At 35.1% G+C, this 17,156-nt stretch overlaps 2 protein-coding genes across 4 annotated transcripts in view; both read left to right on the forward strand.

Annotated features, from left to right (window-relative positions):
* LOC117100380 (phospholipid scramblase 2-like) overlaps nucleotides 1-11,296 on the forward strand; it is a 25,106-nt gene extending 13,810 nt beyond the window's left edge. The window contains exons 2-9 of one of the 3 annotated variants that reach the window (XM_033240043.1): nucleotides 756-1,048; nucleotides 2,168-2,303; nucleotides 3,781-3,858; nucleotides 5,040-5,116; nucleotides 6,001-6,131; nucleotides 6,953-7,073; nucleotides 8,494-8,655; nucleotides 11,062-11,296. In XM_033240043.1, coding sequence (XP_033095934.1) covers nucleotides 821-1,048; nucleotides 2,168-2,303; nucleotides 3,781-3,858; nucleotides 5,040-5,116; nucleotides 6,001-6,131; nucleotides 6,953-7,073; nucleotides 8,494-8,655; nucleotides 11,062-11,106 — 978 coding nt within the window. In that variant the 5' untranslated portion in view covers nucleotides 756-820 and the 3' untranslated portion in view covers nucleotides 11,107-11,296. Of the gene's footprint in view, nucleotides 1-755; nucleotides 1,049-2,167; nucleotides 2,304-3,780; nucleotides 3,859-5,039; nucleotides 5,117-6,000; nucleotides 6,132-6,952; nucleotides 7,074-7,993; nucleotides 8,090-8,493; nucleotides 8,656-11,061 lie in introns of those variants that run through there. The other 2 variants (XM_033240044.1, XM_033240045.1) reach the window with 2 other exon arrangements.
* A 3,388-nt stretch (nucleotides 11,297-14,684) lies between these two features.
* LOC117100382 overlaps nucleotides 14,685-17,156 on the forward strand; it is a 4,371-nt gene continuing 1,899 nt past the window's right edge. The window contains exons 1-2 of the mRNA XM_033240048.1: nucleotides 14,685-14,703; nucleotides 16,164-16,289. The gene's annotated coding sequence lies outside the window, so the exon portion shown is untranslated. The remainder of the gene's footprint in view (nucleotides 14,704-16,163; nucleotides 16,290-17,156) is intronic.

A 17,156-nucleotide genomic window follows, 5' to 3' on the forward strand; every position in this document is an offset into this window, starting at 1 on the left:
TATTATGTCTTTGCCATTAACATTATCATTGTTTCTCTGGTAGGCATATTGTACAGAGACATGTTTTTGCCAGTCTCATTACGTTTTGAGTGAAATAAAATTATGAATTATGAATTACACCAAGGTCATCTATCGATAAAGACATCGATTCGATTAAATAACAGCAGCTTTTCGCACTGTGACAGTGCCGATAGAAAACAGCAACTTTTTGGCACTGCGGCAGTGGCTTTTTGGCACTGCGGCAGTGCCGATAGAAAACAGCAGCTTTTTTTTGGCACTGCGGCAGTGCCGATAGCCACTACCGTCTACTTACAGTACAGCCAGTAAAAAAACCTAGCATTGCATCATATCTGGCAAAGAATATTGTTAGAATGTACTAGATTTTAATGCTATGCTCCTTTCTCATTGTCCTTTGGTTTCATTTGTCATTTTACATATTTCATGGCATATAATTTTATATTGATATAGATATTATTATGTAAATCTGTAATTGGTACTGCAGCCTTTAGAGTTCTAAACCTTTAAACTTGAGGTCAAGGTTTAGTCTTTTTACTACATTGTGCCCTTGGGCAAGGCACTCTTTCTGTGCATTAATGTGTCCCCACCATCCCATAAAAATTTTAAGTACCAATGATGCTTTCCAACAATAACTGTTGAACTGAAAAATAATTATTTTAATTTATCTAAAAAATAAAAGAAATTTTTAATTAAAAATTATTACTAAAAAATAATTATTTTACCTATTAAAAACATAGTGATATTAACAGTTATAGCCTACTGAACCATCTCTCCTGGTCCTTTGATACTGACCTAAAAAAATATGAGTCAAGATCCAGCTGCTGTTCCTAGACCTCTACCAGGCTACGTTCCTCCTCAACCAGGTTATGGACCACCACAACCAGGTTATGGACCACCACAACCAGGCTATGGACCACCTCAACCAGGCTACGGACCACCTCAACCAGGCTACGGACCACCACAACCAGGCTATGGACCACCTCAACCAGGCTATGGACCTGCCCAGCCAGGCTATGGAGCACAGCCAGTGGTATGTGATACTTTGTACTAGATGATGCAGTTTGCACCTACTACTAGGTCCAAAATAAATAATATTTCTGTTTGCTTTTAAAAATCTATGGCATTTTCGAAAACTACCGTAAAAGCTAGAAGTGAAGCCCTGGGCTTCTTTGTTTTGTGAACTTTTGATGGGCTTTTTTCGAGATGGGCTCCTTTTTGAGGCTACTTTGGAAAGTAAAGAGGTGGGCTTCTTCTCAAAATGAATGCTGTAATTTTGTGATTTTGTACTATAAAACAATAAAGAAGGCCACTATTATCATCAATTTGTATCATGGAGTGTATATAACTAGCACTAAATTACCTAAACTACTTTATAAATCAAGCTTGTATTTCATTTATTCTGTTTTCTGAAAATCATGTACAGCGTATGTACTGTACTATCTCGAAAAGAAGTCATAGATGCTATCTTGAAAAGAAGCACATGGGCCTCTTTTCGAGATGGACTTCTTTTCGAGGCTAATTTTGCAAACTAGAGAGGGGGCTTCAATTCGAGACGATATGGTTGGGACCTCAAATTTGGTGGCAGAGGGTCATCATTGTTGGAGTGGTTCATCATTAGGTCATGTTATTAATATGAATGATTACCATATTATTATAGAATATAAGATCTCAAAAAGAGTATTTGAGGCATGTCATGCCTTAAAAAAAAAGGCATCCATGACTTAAACAAAAAAATGTTTATCAACTACACCCACATCACGTGGGACCATACTCCCAGGGTGTGCTCAGGTAGGTGATTTAAACTGTAATAATTTTTTTGTTAGTGCCCTTTAACGAAAAATTTTGGACCTCCGCTGAGTATATAATTAATTTATTCTAAAGAATTGTATCTGCTCGGTGTTCTCTCAATTGAAAAATTTTTACTGATAAATTTGTCCATATAGAACCAACAATGTGAGGTATTGCCACTTTTAATTGGAATTCAATGCTGCTCATTTGTTTATTAAAATGTATTTATTATTGTTTATTTATTGGTAACTTATTATCAATAATACAGTGTGGTTTGTTTCATCAACTGTAACTGTATGCCAGCTTTTCTTGCTGTAAAAGAAAGCTATTAGATTTTGTATAAATTCATTTTTTTCACTAGATTGGAGCTCAACCAGGCTCAGCTGTTGCTCAGTGGATGGCTAAGCCAGAAGCAACAGCAAATTGTCCCCCTGGACTTGAGTACCTGACCCAAGTGGACCAGATACTGGTGCACCAAGTTGTTGAGCTTCTTGAAGGTATGAAGCTGTGCACTCTCTGCGCTGTACGACAGTTGTACGACCGTTGGCCGAAAAATCCAAATACGTTCCCAGTGAGCGATATACGACGCAACACCTGATAATAAATAATAATAATAGATGGATTTATATAGCACAAATAAACAAGGTCTTCATGCGCTTGGGACTAGATGTTTTCAATAACTTTCTCCTCCCCTGAGGGTCACTTCATGTCCTCTTCAGCCAGTAAACCGGCGCACTTTCATCTGTCCACGACAGGGGCCGAGTGAACCAGTACACCGTGGTAACCCCCTACTCATCTCGAAAGATGTACTGGGTTCTTTAAAGTGCACATGAGCATTTGTGTACACTGGGCCTACGGTTTATAGTCCTTATCCGAGAAGACTTGTTCCACCACCAGAACTATAGGATTGTCGTTTTCAGTCCAAACGGATTGTCATTAAAAAACGAATCGTTGTGCATGCGTTGTGGCATTGCGTTCTCTTCAGAATCCCGTCGGCTGCATTGAGTACCCAGTTTTAGTCATCATTGCAAATTAAGCAATACAGTTTACTGTAATTATTATGATTGTAAAATGCTAATTTTGGAAAGGACAAAACTATAATTAAACGGTTTGAGCTATGTGATTAGTGTTGTAACTTGTATGAAATGTTTTTTTTTTTTTTTTGTATTACTATAACGCTATGTATGATGGTATTTGTCAATTTCTTAATGAGTATATATTTTGATCGATTGTATGCACTCTGATATATATGGTGCTTACAGTACTAGTTCTTTGGTTTCTGCTGTTAAAACTGAAGGGATACGAAGGCTGTTCAAAATTTACTTTATTGGTACAATTAAACATATATTGAATTTAAAGAGCTAAAATTAAATATGTTATTAAAATGAATTACACAGATTGAGATCACTAGCTAAAATTGCATTATATTGGAATTGTATGATAGATTGAGGGTATTGTTACAGAATATAGTTTTATTTATAGCATAATTTGTAGTTAAGATGTATTTTATATTTTATCCTAGAAAATATTCTGAGCTTGATTGCTTTTAAAAAATTAAGGTTAAAATCTATCTGTAACTTATCGAGAAACAAATTTATTTGTATTTTGGAGTAAAGTATATAACAAACTGTCATTAAAAAACACTTGTAACCACCCGCTGTGTTCTTATTCCTATATCACTGCATACTTTTGGCTCCACAAAATTTATTTAAAAAAGAAAATGGTGTATTATGTGACTGGTAATCCTTGCACAGCAGCAGTTTATCAATAGTGCTGTAAAAATTTACAAAATCTCTTCTTAGCCTCTTCACCTAGTTTGCAACATCCATAAAACTCTTTTAGTTGCTTGTTTACAGTAGCAAACAATGATGCCTCCTTTGTGTAGTAGTTAATGCTAACTACATAGCTTACGCAGTTTTGTACAGTAGTACTGTACCAATCGAGTAAATAACTTTATAATACAATTTTTGCCAGCTTTCACCAATTGGGAGACCGAGAATCGCTACCAGCTTAAGAACAGTTTGGGCCAACAAGTTTACTATGCGTTTGAAGGTAATTGATTTTTCTGGAAAATTTCAGTCTATGACTATACTATGTGTATTTGTAGAATGAGTCTTGAGTGCCTGTTTTGAAATCATTCAATAGTATACAAATAGTGAATGTTTATGAGTACAATAGGGTAGAATATTTCATGAGGTGAAATATTGGATGTTCTATTCAACGAGGCGTAGACGAGTTGAATAAAACATCCTATCTTCCACTGAATGATATATGCTACTGTACCCCATTGTACGAATGAGAAACATTCATTATTTGTTTTGTACAACACCTCCTTTATACATCGCCTCCATGTAGCACTTTTCTTTGAATACATTACCTAGGAATCGATAAGTTTGCTAATAAGATAGACTCATCCTCACCACTGAAGCTGGCAAAATTCTCTATACGGTTAACTGCATATTTTATTGCCTTTTTCGTTGATTCGGCATCAATTTCTTCCAGTAATTCCTCCAAACCCTCGCTCAAAAGTAAAAATGGACCTGCCATTTTATCTGCGGAGTGAGTGTACTGAATGACCAACTCCTTGTTGACTGGTACGTGTGGTTTGTAACGTCGTTACGGACGGCCTAGATGCGCTAGCATAATTTTTCTCGCTCACGTTGCATTTTAGATTTTTGTCGCCATCGAGATGAAAAAATACTATTCAACGTAAAAGGCAAAGGTTCGAAACCTTAAGCGGGCCGGAGTGTCCGTCTCTCTTTCTTTAAGCCAGACTGTGAGGTGTTTGCTGCAGTCTGTTTTACCTTCCCAGCATATGCCGGTACCCATTTATAAACCTGGGTAGAGGGAGACAAACGTAGATAAAGTGTCTTGCCTAAGGACATTAGCGACTTGGTTTCGAACCCCTGATCTCAAGGTTGAGAGTCGTAGCCAACCGCTTCTATAACGATCAACGATTCAACGATCGTTGACTGTACCTAAATAACCATAGAATAGTCATTTTAAATCAATCTCACATGGCCTATTTTCAACCAATCAAATTAATAGAATATATACAGGTGTTGTATAATATTTTATTTTGCCATGCAACGTACGAAGCATAGTGAGGGGATCGCGGTATGGTCAATTATAAAATAAAATCGAGTACACAAACATATCAGTATATTTTTTTTTTTTTTTTAAATTGTCAATATTTGCAGAGATTCTTCCATTTTGTTATAATTTCTCTCCAGAATCTGAGACCTGTGAGCGCCAGTGCTGTGGACCATCTCGTGGATTTATCATGCACATCGTTGATAATACTAACCAGGTTTGTGTTTACCTCAACATAATTATCTCTGCATAAATTGAGGCAGATGTGGAAATTTGCACAAATAATTCTTATGTAATAATAACTAGTTATTTTAATTAAATGTTTGACGGTTTTTTTTTTAATGTTTTAATGTTTGAATTGTGCTACGACCATAGAATAGGTCCATGCTACGACCATTGACAATTTTAATTGGAATTGCTACAGGTACAGCAGGCAGATGTGGAAATTTGCACAAATGTTTCATATGTAATAATAACTAGTTATTTTAATTAAATGTTTGAATGAGTTTTATTTCTTTTTAATGTTTGAATTATGCTACGACCATTAACAATTTTAATTGAAATTGCTACAGGTTAATATATTATTTTTGTGATAAAGTGATTAATTTATGTTCTGTATGTTCTGTATTCATCATCATCACCACTCTCATCATCATAATAATTGACCTAGTCATCATCATCATCTAACTCATTATCAAGGGGCAGATCCAGAGAAAAAAAATCTGGGTAGAGGCCTTGCGATGTATGAACTGGGGAATGGGTTTGGGTTGGTGTTTGAGATTTTTTGTTTAGAAATGCTTGTACATATGTTTAGAGTGGACTGGGGAGGCTTTCGCAGATGGTGGATCTAGACCATATCAGCCCCAGGATGGTTGGGGCTCAGGTAGTATCATTTATGGTTATGGCACATGTAGATGGCCGGAAATGGCACTCTCAGAAATTTGAATATAATTTTTCTGAGCCATTGTTTTAATACGTTTACTGCCAGACCTTTTTTTTAAGGTTCCTTCCTTCCCATGTGCCAGAACAAGTGTACATGTACAAACATACTTTTTTTAATTCTGTCCAGTCATATATTATCAAAATGGTGGTCTATTACAGGAAGTGATGCGTGTATCGCGTGAGTTCAAGTGCTGTGCTGGGTGTTGTTGGTGCGCTGACATTGACTGCTGCGGTCTAGAAGTGGTTGTCGAGGCTCCTGTTGGACAAGTCGTTGGATACGTTCGTCAAGTGTAAGAGATCAGTCTTTTTTTTTTTTTTAATTTTGATGTTTGTTATATTATAAATACAGGGATGTAGGAACACATAACTCAGCCACATAATTTGAGAATGGTCCCCGCATCGTGTTTGTGTGGTTGATAAACTAATTGTTTTTGATCTCTTTTATCAATGATTTTATTTACTGTAGGCTGTAATTCCATGGTCATTTTGTTAACATTTTAGTGGGCTTAAGCCTGTTTAACCCCCCTCCCCCTCTCCTCCATTTGCCTCTAAAATGAGCTAATTCTACTGTGTTGGGTTGGATTGCCAAACAATAAGTTGACCAAAGGTATACAAATCTCCTACACCATCTGAAGCTCATCAATAGTTTAAAAATTAATAAGGACTAATTGGTAATAATGTTTGATGGCTATGGATGGATGGATTTATTCAGTGTAAATACCATTGACCCATGAAGGTCTGAAGAAGACTTATTTCCAGTGGGGTCCTTCTGGTGATGATTGGGCAGTACACCGGGAGACAATCCCCTACTCTCTTCCGAGGAGTGTGCTGCTTTCTTCAACGTGCACATGGGTCATTTTGCACGGGGACCTACTGTACATCTCATCGGAAATACGGTGCGCTTAATTCTGAACTTGCATATCAGCCCTCTAGTTGAAACACAAGGAGGGCAGTGGTGGGAATTGAATCAGGGAACCTAGAGATCTCCACGGTTCAGCGCACACACAGTGGCTACCACCAGATTAGCCGACTGAGCTAGCTGCTCTCACAGCTACCTACTAGCCATACCATTTGAATTATCAATAAAAAAAAAATTGTCTGTTTTTTGCAGTGGTAGTGCTTGGAAACCTTCATATGAAATAATGGACTCGAACAGACAATGTTTGCTGAAGATTCTCGGACCATGTTGTATCTGTCAGGGAGTTTGCTGTACATGGGACCAGGAGTTTAAGGTTTGTACTGATCACTACATACCAGTAGTCATAACTGCAGACCTACCACATGTGGGGTCTGTCTCATGCATAAGGACCAAAAACTCATGCACAAATGTAATACCTATTGTAAATAATATATATATATATATATATATTATTGTGACCTTTGTATGCCTATTCTTACAGAAAATTCTCCATCTACAGTACTGAAAATACTGTATCATGGTATACCAACTAGCTGTTTGGTATACTGTATATGGTATATAAAAGAAATTTGTAAATATGTCATTTTAGCGGTTTTGGTTGAGATCAAGGAAGCCTAAACACTGCAAGCTCATGATAGTGTGAAAAGATTCTTGTAGAGAACCTGAAAATTATTCTTAAGGAAAAATTGCAGATTCTGAATGCATTTATGAGCATTTTGGAAATTATATTTCCTGGAGGGGAGGGGGAGCTTAAGCCCCATACCCATTATGGGGCAGAATTTTCAAAAGTTTTTAATCTTGGACTTTTTGTAACTGACTCCAGCTAATTAGCCGCCCCAAAGGAGCGCTGCTCCGGGGAGGCCATTGTTTTTGCCTTTGTTCGTCATGTCGTCATTGTCATTGTCGTAGTTGGTAATTTGTTTGTTACCACAATATCTAAAGTTTGGTAAGTCTGATTGGTTTCAAACTTAGCAGAATGCAAGATGGTAATAAGAAGACGAGCCTATGCTTTTTGGTACGTGTGTGAATATGTTAATTGCTCATTTTCATAATTAATATTTCACTAATCTGGTATATTTAGGCTAGTTACCACAATAAATAAAGTTTGGTGAGTCTGATTGGTTTCAAACTTTGCACAATGCAAGATGGTAATAAGAAGACGGAACAAACTCTGAAGAATGCATGAATTTGCTCACTCTACCTTTAAGTGTGTGCTTAATTTCTTTCCCAAAGGTGTATAATCCTAATGGAATCGAAGAAGTCGGCAAGGTCTCAAAGCAGTGGAGTGGTTTTGTCAAGGAAATGTACACCAACTGACTCCAGCTAATTAGCCTCCCCAAAGGAGCACTGCTCCGGGGAGGCCATTGTTTTTGCCTTTGTTCTTCATGTCGTCATTGTCATTGTCGTAGTTGGTAATTTGTTTGTTACCACAATATCTAAAGTTTGGTAAGTCTGATTGGTTTCAAACTTAGCAGAATGCAAGATGGTAATAAGAAGACGAGCCTATGCTTTTTGGTACGTGTGTGAATATGTTAATTGCTCATTTTCATAATTAATATTTCACTAATCTGGTATATTTAGGCTAGTTACCACAATAAATAAAGTTTGGTGAGTCTGATTGGTTTCAAACTTTGCACAATGCAAGATGGTAATAAGAAGACGGAACAAACTCTGAAGAATGCATGAATTTGCTCACTCTACCTTTAAGTGTGTGCTTAATTTCTTTCCCAAAGGTGTATAATCCTAATGGAATCGAAGAAGTCGGCAAGGTCTCAAAGCAGTGGAGTGGTTTTGTCAAGGAAATGTACACCAACGCAGACAATTTCGGAGTGGAATTCCCAATGGATCTGGATGTGAAAGTCAAAGCCACTATGATTGGAGCAGTTTTCCTCATTGTAAGATCTCATTCCGTAATAGTGTTGTTTTTTGTGTATCAAATATATGTGTATTTTAAACTGCGAAAGCCCACAAAAAATGTATTTCCTGTTGGGCCTTCACTGTTGAAATGTAACCACCAACATGATCCACAGGTGTACCCAATGCTCTAACAGTCTTTAAAAAAAGGAAATGAATTTAATATTTCTATTTTTCAAAAAAAGTGTCAGTTTCACATTTAAATTTTAATGTAGTTCTTTAAATGTTTTAAAATTTTTTCCTGATTTTGCTTTGAAACATAATGCGATATGAACATGCACAGTCCTAGCACTGTTGTGACACGCTGGCACATCTGTGGCTTCTATTTGTTGAAAGACAAGCCAACCAGTCACTCCTTACAAAAAGATGAAATCAATTTTTAGTTAATAGTACAGCATTAAACAGTAACATAAAACTTATAAAAAAGGAATCATTTACTCTAAATCCAACATTTCGTGATGAAGTTCTCAGACAGACCATAACAAAATCATTACAAAATGCTGTTTTAATGTCGAAAATGGGCAAAATAACAACAAGGTTAGTTTAGTGCAGTAAAATAGATTTCGAAAATGTTGATATTGCAACATGTTTTGGCCAAGATCTCTGAAACAAGATTTGATTCATGTCATGGCAAAATGGTTAAGTTGTCGCACAGGCCAGTATTGATTATTTATGGGAGCTAAAAAAATTACAAAAAATTCTAAAATAAAGTTCTACTCTTTTTTTCATTATAGATCGAAGTATAATGTCTTTAATCATGTCCCAAAGTCTTAGTTATGGAAATGGTCAACAAATCATTTATTTAACAATATTTTGGTAGTTAATTCTATACAATGCTGTATGCACAAATAACTTTGGACAGCAATTACTCAAAATAATGTTTATCTTGACCGACATTCCGCAAACTATGGTCCGCGGCCATAATTTGGGCCGCGAAACATTTTTGAAGGGCCGCGAAGCCGTCTGGAAATTGAAAAAAAAATAAAATAAAATAACAAAGAGACGTTTCATCATGGAAAAAATAGTTTTTAATAAAGCTGTTTCATTGTTACAGCGAATGCGTCGCTTGCACACGCTGCTAAAGTGCCATATGATGTGTGATATTTGAGTTATAAGCGGTTTTTGTGTCTATGCCCCCTCGGGAGCTAGACACTATGTTATCATCTAGTATTAACCCTGAAGATCGAGTAAATCCGGTATGGAGGAATGATGGGATGAGTCATGAGCTAAAGATAAAAATAAATATAAGACTGTCCTAGAAAGATCTCTACAGTAAACAACACCAAACATTTCTTGATAACCGAATGCCCATGTAGATACTATAATAAAACATAATACCTGTATAGTAAGGTAGTCTTTTTAAGTTGCGGAGTAACTGGAGTGTGCGAAAACGTTTTTGGAAGAAGGAGAAAGCTATGACATGTGTGGCTGAACCGTGTTTGGTTGAATCATGGTAGAAAAAAAAAACAATCAACAATTGTCGGGGGTGGGGGAATCACAAATGTACGGTATTATTGATTTAATAAAATAATATTTAATTTGTATAAAATGAAATTTTATCACTGGGAGAACAGATAATGATGTCAAAATATTGTATATACAGGGAGGCTTCATGATCAAAAGTTCTTGCCAGGATCTGGTATGTTGGTCCCCGGCATGGCTGGGCTGCTGAGCCGTGACTTGGTGCCTGGAATCAAAAATATGCTGTGAAGTAAAAAGTTTGCAGAACGCTGGTCTTGACACTAGGAGTGTTGTAGCAGTGGTGCATCTAGGATTTAGCAATGGGGGAGTTGATAGTGGGAGGCAAGAAGGCACAAGCAGGGGGTGGGGTGGTTTTGGGAGGGGCATCCCCTCACATTTGAGATTTTTTTTAATTAGTAAACTGCTAGACAATCTTAGGTGGCATCTGAAAAGAAGTAAGCTTAAAATAGAATGTTTTACCAGACAGAGTACATGAAAAGCACACAAACAAGATAAGTGACCATTATTTTGTTTTTCATGGTAAATGAAGGGGGTGGCTAGCCACCCTATTCACACCCCCCCTCCCCTTAGATCCGCCACTGTGTATGCCTACTTTCACTTCCCAAAAAGTAAGGCTTGAAATGTCCAATTTCAGTGACTGACCCCTTACTTTAAAGGTTACATACTCAAGTATCTGCAAATGCCAACAACTTGAATTTCAATTTTTTTAATATTCCTACGACTTAGCCATTTTGCCACAACATGCCTCATTTGTGAGGAGTGACTGGTTTGGTTTGCCTTAGCCACATTTTGTTGCGTAAAGATAAGCCAGCTGTCATGTTTGTTTCGCCTATTTAGCATTTGTATGTTTGTTATAAATATGTTTTTTAATGTAATTTAATTTTTATTAATTAATTTTTTTTCAGGATTTTATGTTCTTTGAACAGCAGCAGAACAACAACAATCACTAATGTGGATTGGCCAACATGTTTCCAAGACAACCATCTGATTTGATCCGAGAACAATTCTTCATCCCCAATGAAAGACATAAGATCTCAACAAGGTCTTTCCATCTCATCTGATTTTTTGCAAATGCTGAGCACTGTTCCATGACTGACCCATTTCTTTCAATTCTTTGTTGATGGTACGCCTCCATGTGGACGACCTTCTTTCAGTTTTCCTGTTGGTGTCCATTTCAGAACGACTTTTGGAATTCTTTCATTGGGCATCCTCATAACATGGCCAAGCCATCTGACTTTGCAGTGCTTTATTTTGACTGACTTTGTCATCTGACTCTGTTTTTGTCTTTTTATATAAATTTACAAAATCTTTGTAAAAAATTTGCTTTACACAATTACAATAATTGCTCTACAAAATGATAACACAGTAATTGCATTTGATATTTTTACTAATTTATCAGTTTGGCTTAATGCTTAGATTATGTTCTTACTGCAGTTGCTACTGTACATGCCCTTGAGTGAGATGCAAACTGTTCCATAATCACGTGTTGTGAAAGAGAGTCTCTACTAAGGGAAAAAAAATCATAGTTATATATATAAATTGCTTGTTTATGTAACTATGGAAGATTGCACAAATACGCAACTTAATCGAATTGAACTTCATTTGTAAAGGATTTCTTATCTGTATTCTGCGTCATACATTATTAGTTTCTTCAATAATACCAATTGTGGTTTCAGTTTCTGTGAATAATAATATTACTATAGTGGGAAAGAGGCCATAAATTTTAGACCGTGTTTACATGGAAATTTTAAAATACTGTTAAAATTAAAAGTATGTTTAATATGCACAAAAATGCAAAATACATAACTGATTCTCATTTCTGCTTCTGTTATACCATAGAGAAAATAATTCTATTTTCTCTATGACCGAGGCATTTATTATGAAATATTGAACATTTCTATTCTAGAATACTAGTCTACAAAAATGTTTATATTTATTTGATAAAAGGTGATTGGATAATTCAGTGGTCTTAGAAACATTGCTACTGGTTTTTTTTATATTATGGTGTTGTTTGATATTATTGGAATAATCATTCCTGTTTATATAGTCATTTTAGTGTATTTTATGGATAAACCAAAGTTGTATGTATGTATGTAAGTTTTGTTAAATTTAACATCTAACAACCCTTGATGTAGAATACCATTGGAATATTACATTCCAATTATTTCTGCCATAATCTTATATTATGATGAATTTAACAAAAATTCTTAACTGTAATAGTACACATAATTAATGAAAAAATGTGTACAGTAATGTCCTTTTAAAAAATAGACTGTTGAGGTAAACTTGGTTTTCATTTTAATGTGATTTGATATTGAAAATAGAGTTTTCATATACCGTAATTGAGATAGAATTAAAATATGAGAGGTTATTTAACTATTTTATTCTTTAAAAAATCTGCCTTGGGAGCATGTCATTTGGCCATCAACTGAAGAGTTGAAATCTGATGCTGATTTTGGCTATGACAAGTTTCAGAATGGATCTTTGTGATACTAAATTTTGAGACTTAAATAACGTTCACACTACCACAGGGTATGTGCAAATTTGTGACATATTACACCCAGAAATGGACACATCACATTTATTTGTCACATAAAATTTGATAGTGTGGACCAGGCTTTAAGCGCTGTCCACACTATCACATTTTATGTGACAAATTTGTGTGATGTGCCCATATATGGGCATGATGATATCATATTGCACCCAAATATGGACATATCAAATTTATTTGTCACATAAAATTTGAGTGTGGACCAGGCTTTAAGCTCTGTCCACACTATCACATTTTATGTGACAAATTTGTGTGATGTGACCATATATGGGCATGATGATGTCATATTGCACCCAGAAATGGACATATCACATTTATTTGTCACATCAAATTTGATAGTGTGGACAAGGCTTTAAAAAAGATTTGCTAATACTGCATTTCACTGGAATTGCTCCTGGACACTGAGATGTTTGACGAGTCTACAAGTAGTTTAGATGTTAGAAAATTTAGACATGGTTTAAACTGCACTAGTTTAATTGTTAAGCTCTGTCCCAGGTTATCACATTTTCTGTGACAAATATCTGTAGTATGCCCATATATAGTCAAGACGTGCCTATATATGGTCATGATGTGATGTCATCATGACCATATTTAGGCATGTCAAATCTTTTTTGTCAAATAAAATTTGATAGTGTGGACAGGGCTTAGATATATTGGTGTTTTTTGTGTCTTTCGATTTTCTATGTTTACACTAAATTTCACCTTAAACATAAGACTTTTCGTTTAGGTAGTTCTATAACAGAAGGAATTATGTTAATACTTGGGTTTAATACAACACATCTATTTTGTTGTTTCTGGAAGTGTTTTTGCAACTGGACTGGTTAAGGTACGCCAGACCAGTCTTTCCCACATTCGATTGGACTTTCCCACCAACGAGCATGCAGTTAGTCACTGCCCCTTCCCAAATGTCCGCGCCAGAGCCAGGTTAATAATAACAATAATAATAAATATAATAATAATAATAATATGTAGGTCTTATATGTAATAATATAAATTCAAAATTGGGACTGTGTTTCTTTTATTTCTAGTATGGGAATTATGTTGATTCATGAGTATTAAATAATGAAAGGCAGTAAATGTAGGCAGTAAATTTGTTTGGTATTTGTACATAAATATTGCCTTTAATAAGCGTTTGTGTTTGTGATAAGCAGAAAAGCCGAAAAGTGGACTTCACAGCAAAAATATATTTATGTCGCAGGAGGCCAGTACAAGACGAAATAAAAAAAAAAAGCTAACACCGGATTGAATGGAAATTGTGATTTTTATTCAATGACGAAATATATATATATATATATATATATATATATATATATATATAGGAAGAATATGGATTCTAATTAAACAGATGTTGTAATTGCATTGGTATTAATTTGTCTTGTAAATAATAAAGTTAACATGATAAAATTCGGATTTCTTAAGTACGTACACTAATATAACCCTAGAAACTTTGTAGAAAGTATATTGATATTATTGAATAATTTCTTTATCAAGGAATAATATGCCTAAATAATTGTGTAATCAGTTGATCGTTCCAATATTTTGTGATAAATTTATAGAACTCGAGAAAACGTATATCAAATGATTTGTTCCTTAATGTAATATAAATATATTCCATTGCTCTTTATCTTTCCTTTCCTTTACGTTTCGTACACTTTGTTTCCTTTTCTTATGATCTTACTACCCCCAATCCAACATTTTTTATTTAGTCATTGCACGGTACAGTACTGGGTGGTAAGGTGGTAACAACCACGCGATTATTAGTAATCGCATTGAAACGTGTCCACAACGCGTATGCAGCGCTGCGTGGAAACTTGGAACGTATGCGAGTTATTGCGCGCATACTAACTTGAACATGTTTCGTTTCGATTAGATTCATCGTTCCATTTAAGTTATCGTTGGCCGAATGATCACTAGGCCTATGCCTGTGTATCAGGCCTGTACCCTATGCATAGGGTAGGCCTGGGCCTAGCTAGTTAAACTAGGTGACTCTGGCTATGTAAGTGTTTATATATTTCATTTTATGTATTATTTCCAGGCAAACCACAGATGTTCATCGAGAGCACTCACTTTAGTAGAGCATGCCTCCTCCGCCATGTGTTAATATTTCATGTACCAATTCCACTAAATTGTAATTTTGTATGACATCCATTCTTTAGTTAGTTTTGCGTAACTTGCTAATACAGACAGACAGTCCGCGGCGATAGACAGTGAACACGAACCTCCTTGGGAGAGGTAATAAAACAAATGTTTAGCTGGGAATGTTATCCTATGCCTAAATTCAACGATAAAATACAATTTACTTAATAATAGGCCGAAGTAATTTGTATTTCAGCAATTAGCAGGTGTGTCCAATAATCATTTCGTTTTGTATTCAATTTTTGTTGGAAAAAAAAAATCGGCAGGCATCAAAGGGGCTTCTGGATCCTCCCTGCTTTCTGTAAATTTTAATTGTTAAAAATATTTTATGGTTAGACCTAGTCCTATCTATATTTTATATAATGTTATGTGTGTACATAATTATTTGTCTTTTATTTTGTTGGACGGGGGCTGGAGAGCCACATAAAAATTGATTGATGTTTCTATTGGCCATCCGGTCTACCTCCTGAAAACATTTTTCTGGCTTTTTGTATTGTTTTTTGAATATTGTGTTTTATATGAAGTGACGAAATAAATGAAATGAAATTATTCAACTTAATCTTGCACTAAGGCCTAGTTCTCTAGGCCTAGTCTAGGCCACAGGTCCCCCCCCCCTACCCAGGGGGGTGGGGGTGTTTCGGGCCAGTTTACTGATTAGTAGTATTTTATAGTAACTGTTTATTAAAATTAGAATAACGCATCTGGGTTAAATTCGTCACTTAATTAACTAGGGAGAAGTCATTTAATTTTGTTAGAACTAGTCCGGGGCCATAGTATGCCCATAAGTTTTTACTAATTAGGCCGATCATTTTTTTTTTAAATTTATTTTGTTTACTTTAATAGGCCTATGAATCATGTTAAATCAAATACTGATAACTTGTTTACATTTTTTGTCACACCTCCGCATGCAAATTAATTTAGCTAAAATTCAAAAATAGAAAAAAACATGAATTTGTATCTGTACTTATTTTAAACATACTGTGTATACTGAAAGCATGCATTTCTGTTTTTTGTACTGTAATTAAATTCACTATTTTACTCCTTTTTATTTTATTGATTGGAAATGCTTACCGACCTAAGCCTAATCATATAATAACTTGTAAATAATACTCATCCAGACTTAAAAAATACTATTTGTTTATCTGATCCAGTCTGAAATGAGACGCGCCTACTAATACTGAAACAGTCACGCTGTCGTAGAGCTTAGCAAAGAAAGTACTGTTGCCATTGGTGATACACACAGCTCTTGTTACGCAAATAGCTTTTGTGCAGTTTAACCCCCTGATCGTTATTAGCACATTATATTTTTTTCTTTTCAAGGTAACCGTAGACCTAGTAATGTATGCTACGCTGTCCATTATCGATGGCGCATGATTTATTCTTTCTGGCAATTCCGTAGATCGTATACTACCGTGTTTTCCAGAACATTCAAAAATATTTTGTGAGGTAAGTTAAACTTAATACGATAGGCAAAGTAGCTCTACTCCAATTCGGCAGTACGATATAGCTGAATTATTCTCTATCAGTACGTTTGAGTATGGCAACTGGCAGGCCGGACTAACTGCATGCTGCGGTCCTAAGGCTTAATAGCGAACTGCGGATTTTTCATACGTTTATTAAAATTCTTAATAATAAATGAATAGTACTTCCATTTCCAAGTATGATAGATGAAGGCACCTAATTTATACATATGAAATCAAACTCAGAACACGTCTAATCAAAGTGTTTCCGCTGTCGTCAGTAACAATATTGATCCGTATAGTATTAATTATTTACCTCCTGCTAATGCTACCGATTGTCAAGAAGAAATTCATTGTTGTGCGAATGCTTTTTTTAAGTTATTTAGTTATAAGTAATTAAGTAATAGACCTAATAATGATATTGTTATGATAATGATAATCGCAATGATTATGATAATGGCAATGATGTGATTACGTTTTGTGATTAATACATATGTTAAGTTGTTTAGTTATTAGTAATTAAATAATAGGTCTAATAATAATATTAATAATGATAATGATGTCATGACGATAATGATTATGAGTGATGACGATGGTGGAGATTACATTTCATTTTTATTTATTTATTCAGACAAGTGTCTTGCACCAAAGCTACAAAATCACCATGACAAAGGTCTGGAGTCCCAGAAAAAGAGACGATAATGAGAATATAATAATAATATTAATACTACTACTACTACAAATAATAATAAATAATAATAACAAAATAAAAACAACAACAATAATGATAATGATGAGGATAAAATAATAATAATAATAATAATAATAATAATAATAATAATAATAATAATAA

The sequence above is a fragment of the Anneissia japonica genome, unplaced genomic scaffold (assembly GCF_011630105.1).
Source record: "Anneissia japonica isolate Jap-2015-1 unplaced genomic scaffold, ASM1163010v1 scaffold284729_len43978_cov133, whole genome shotgun sequence".
NCBI lineage: Eukaryota > Metazoa > Echinodermata > Crinoidea > Comatulida > Comatulidae > Anneissia > Anneissia japonica.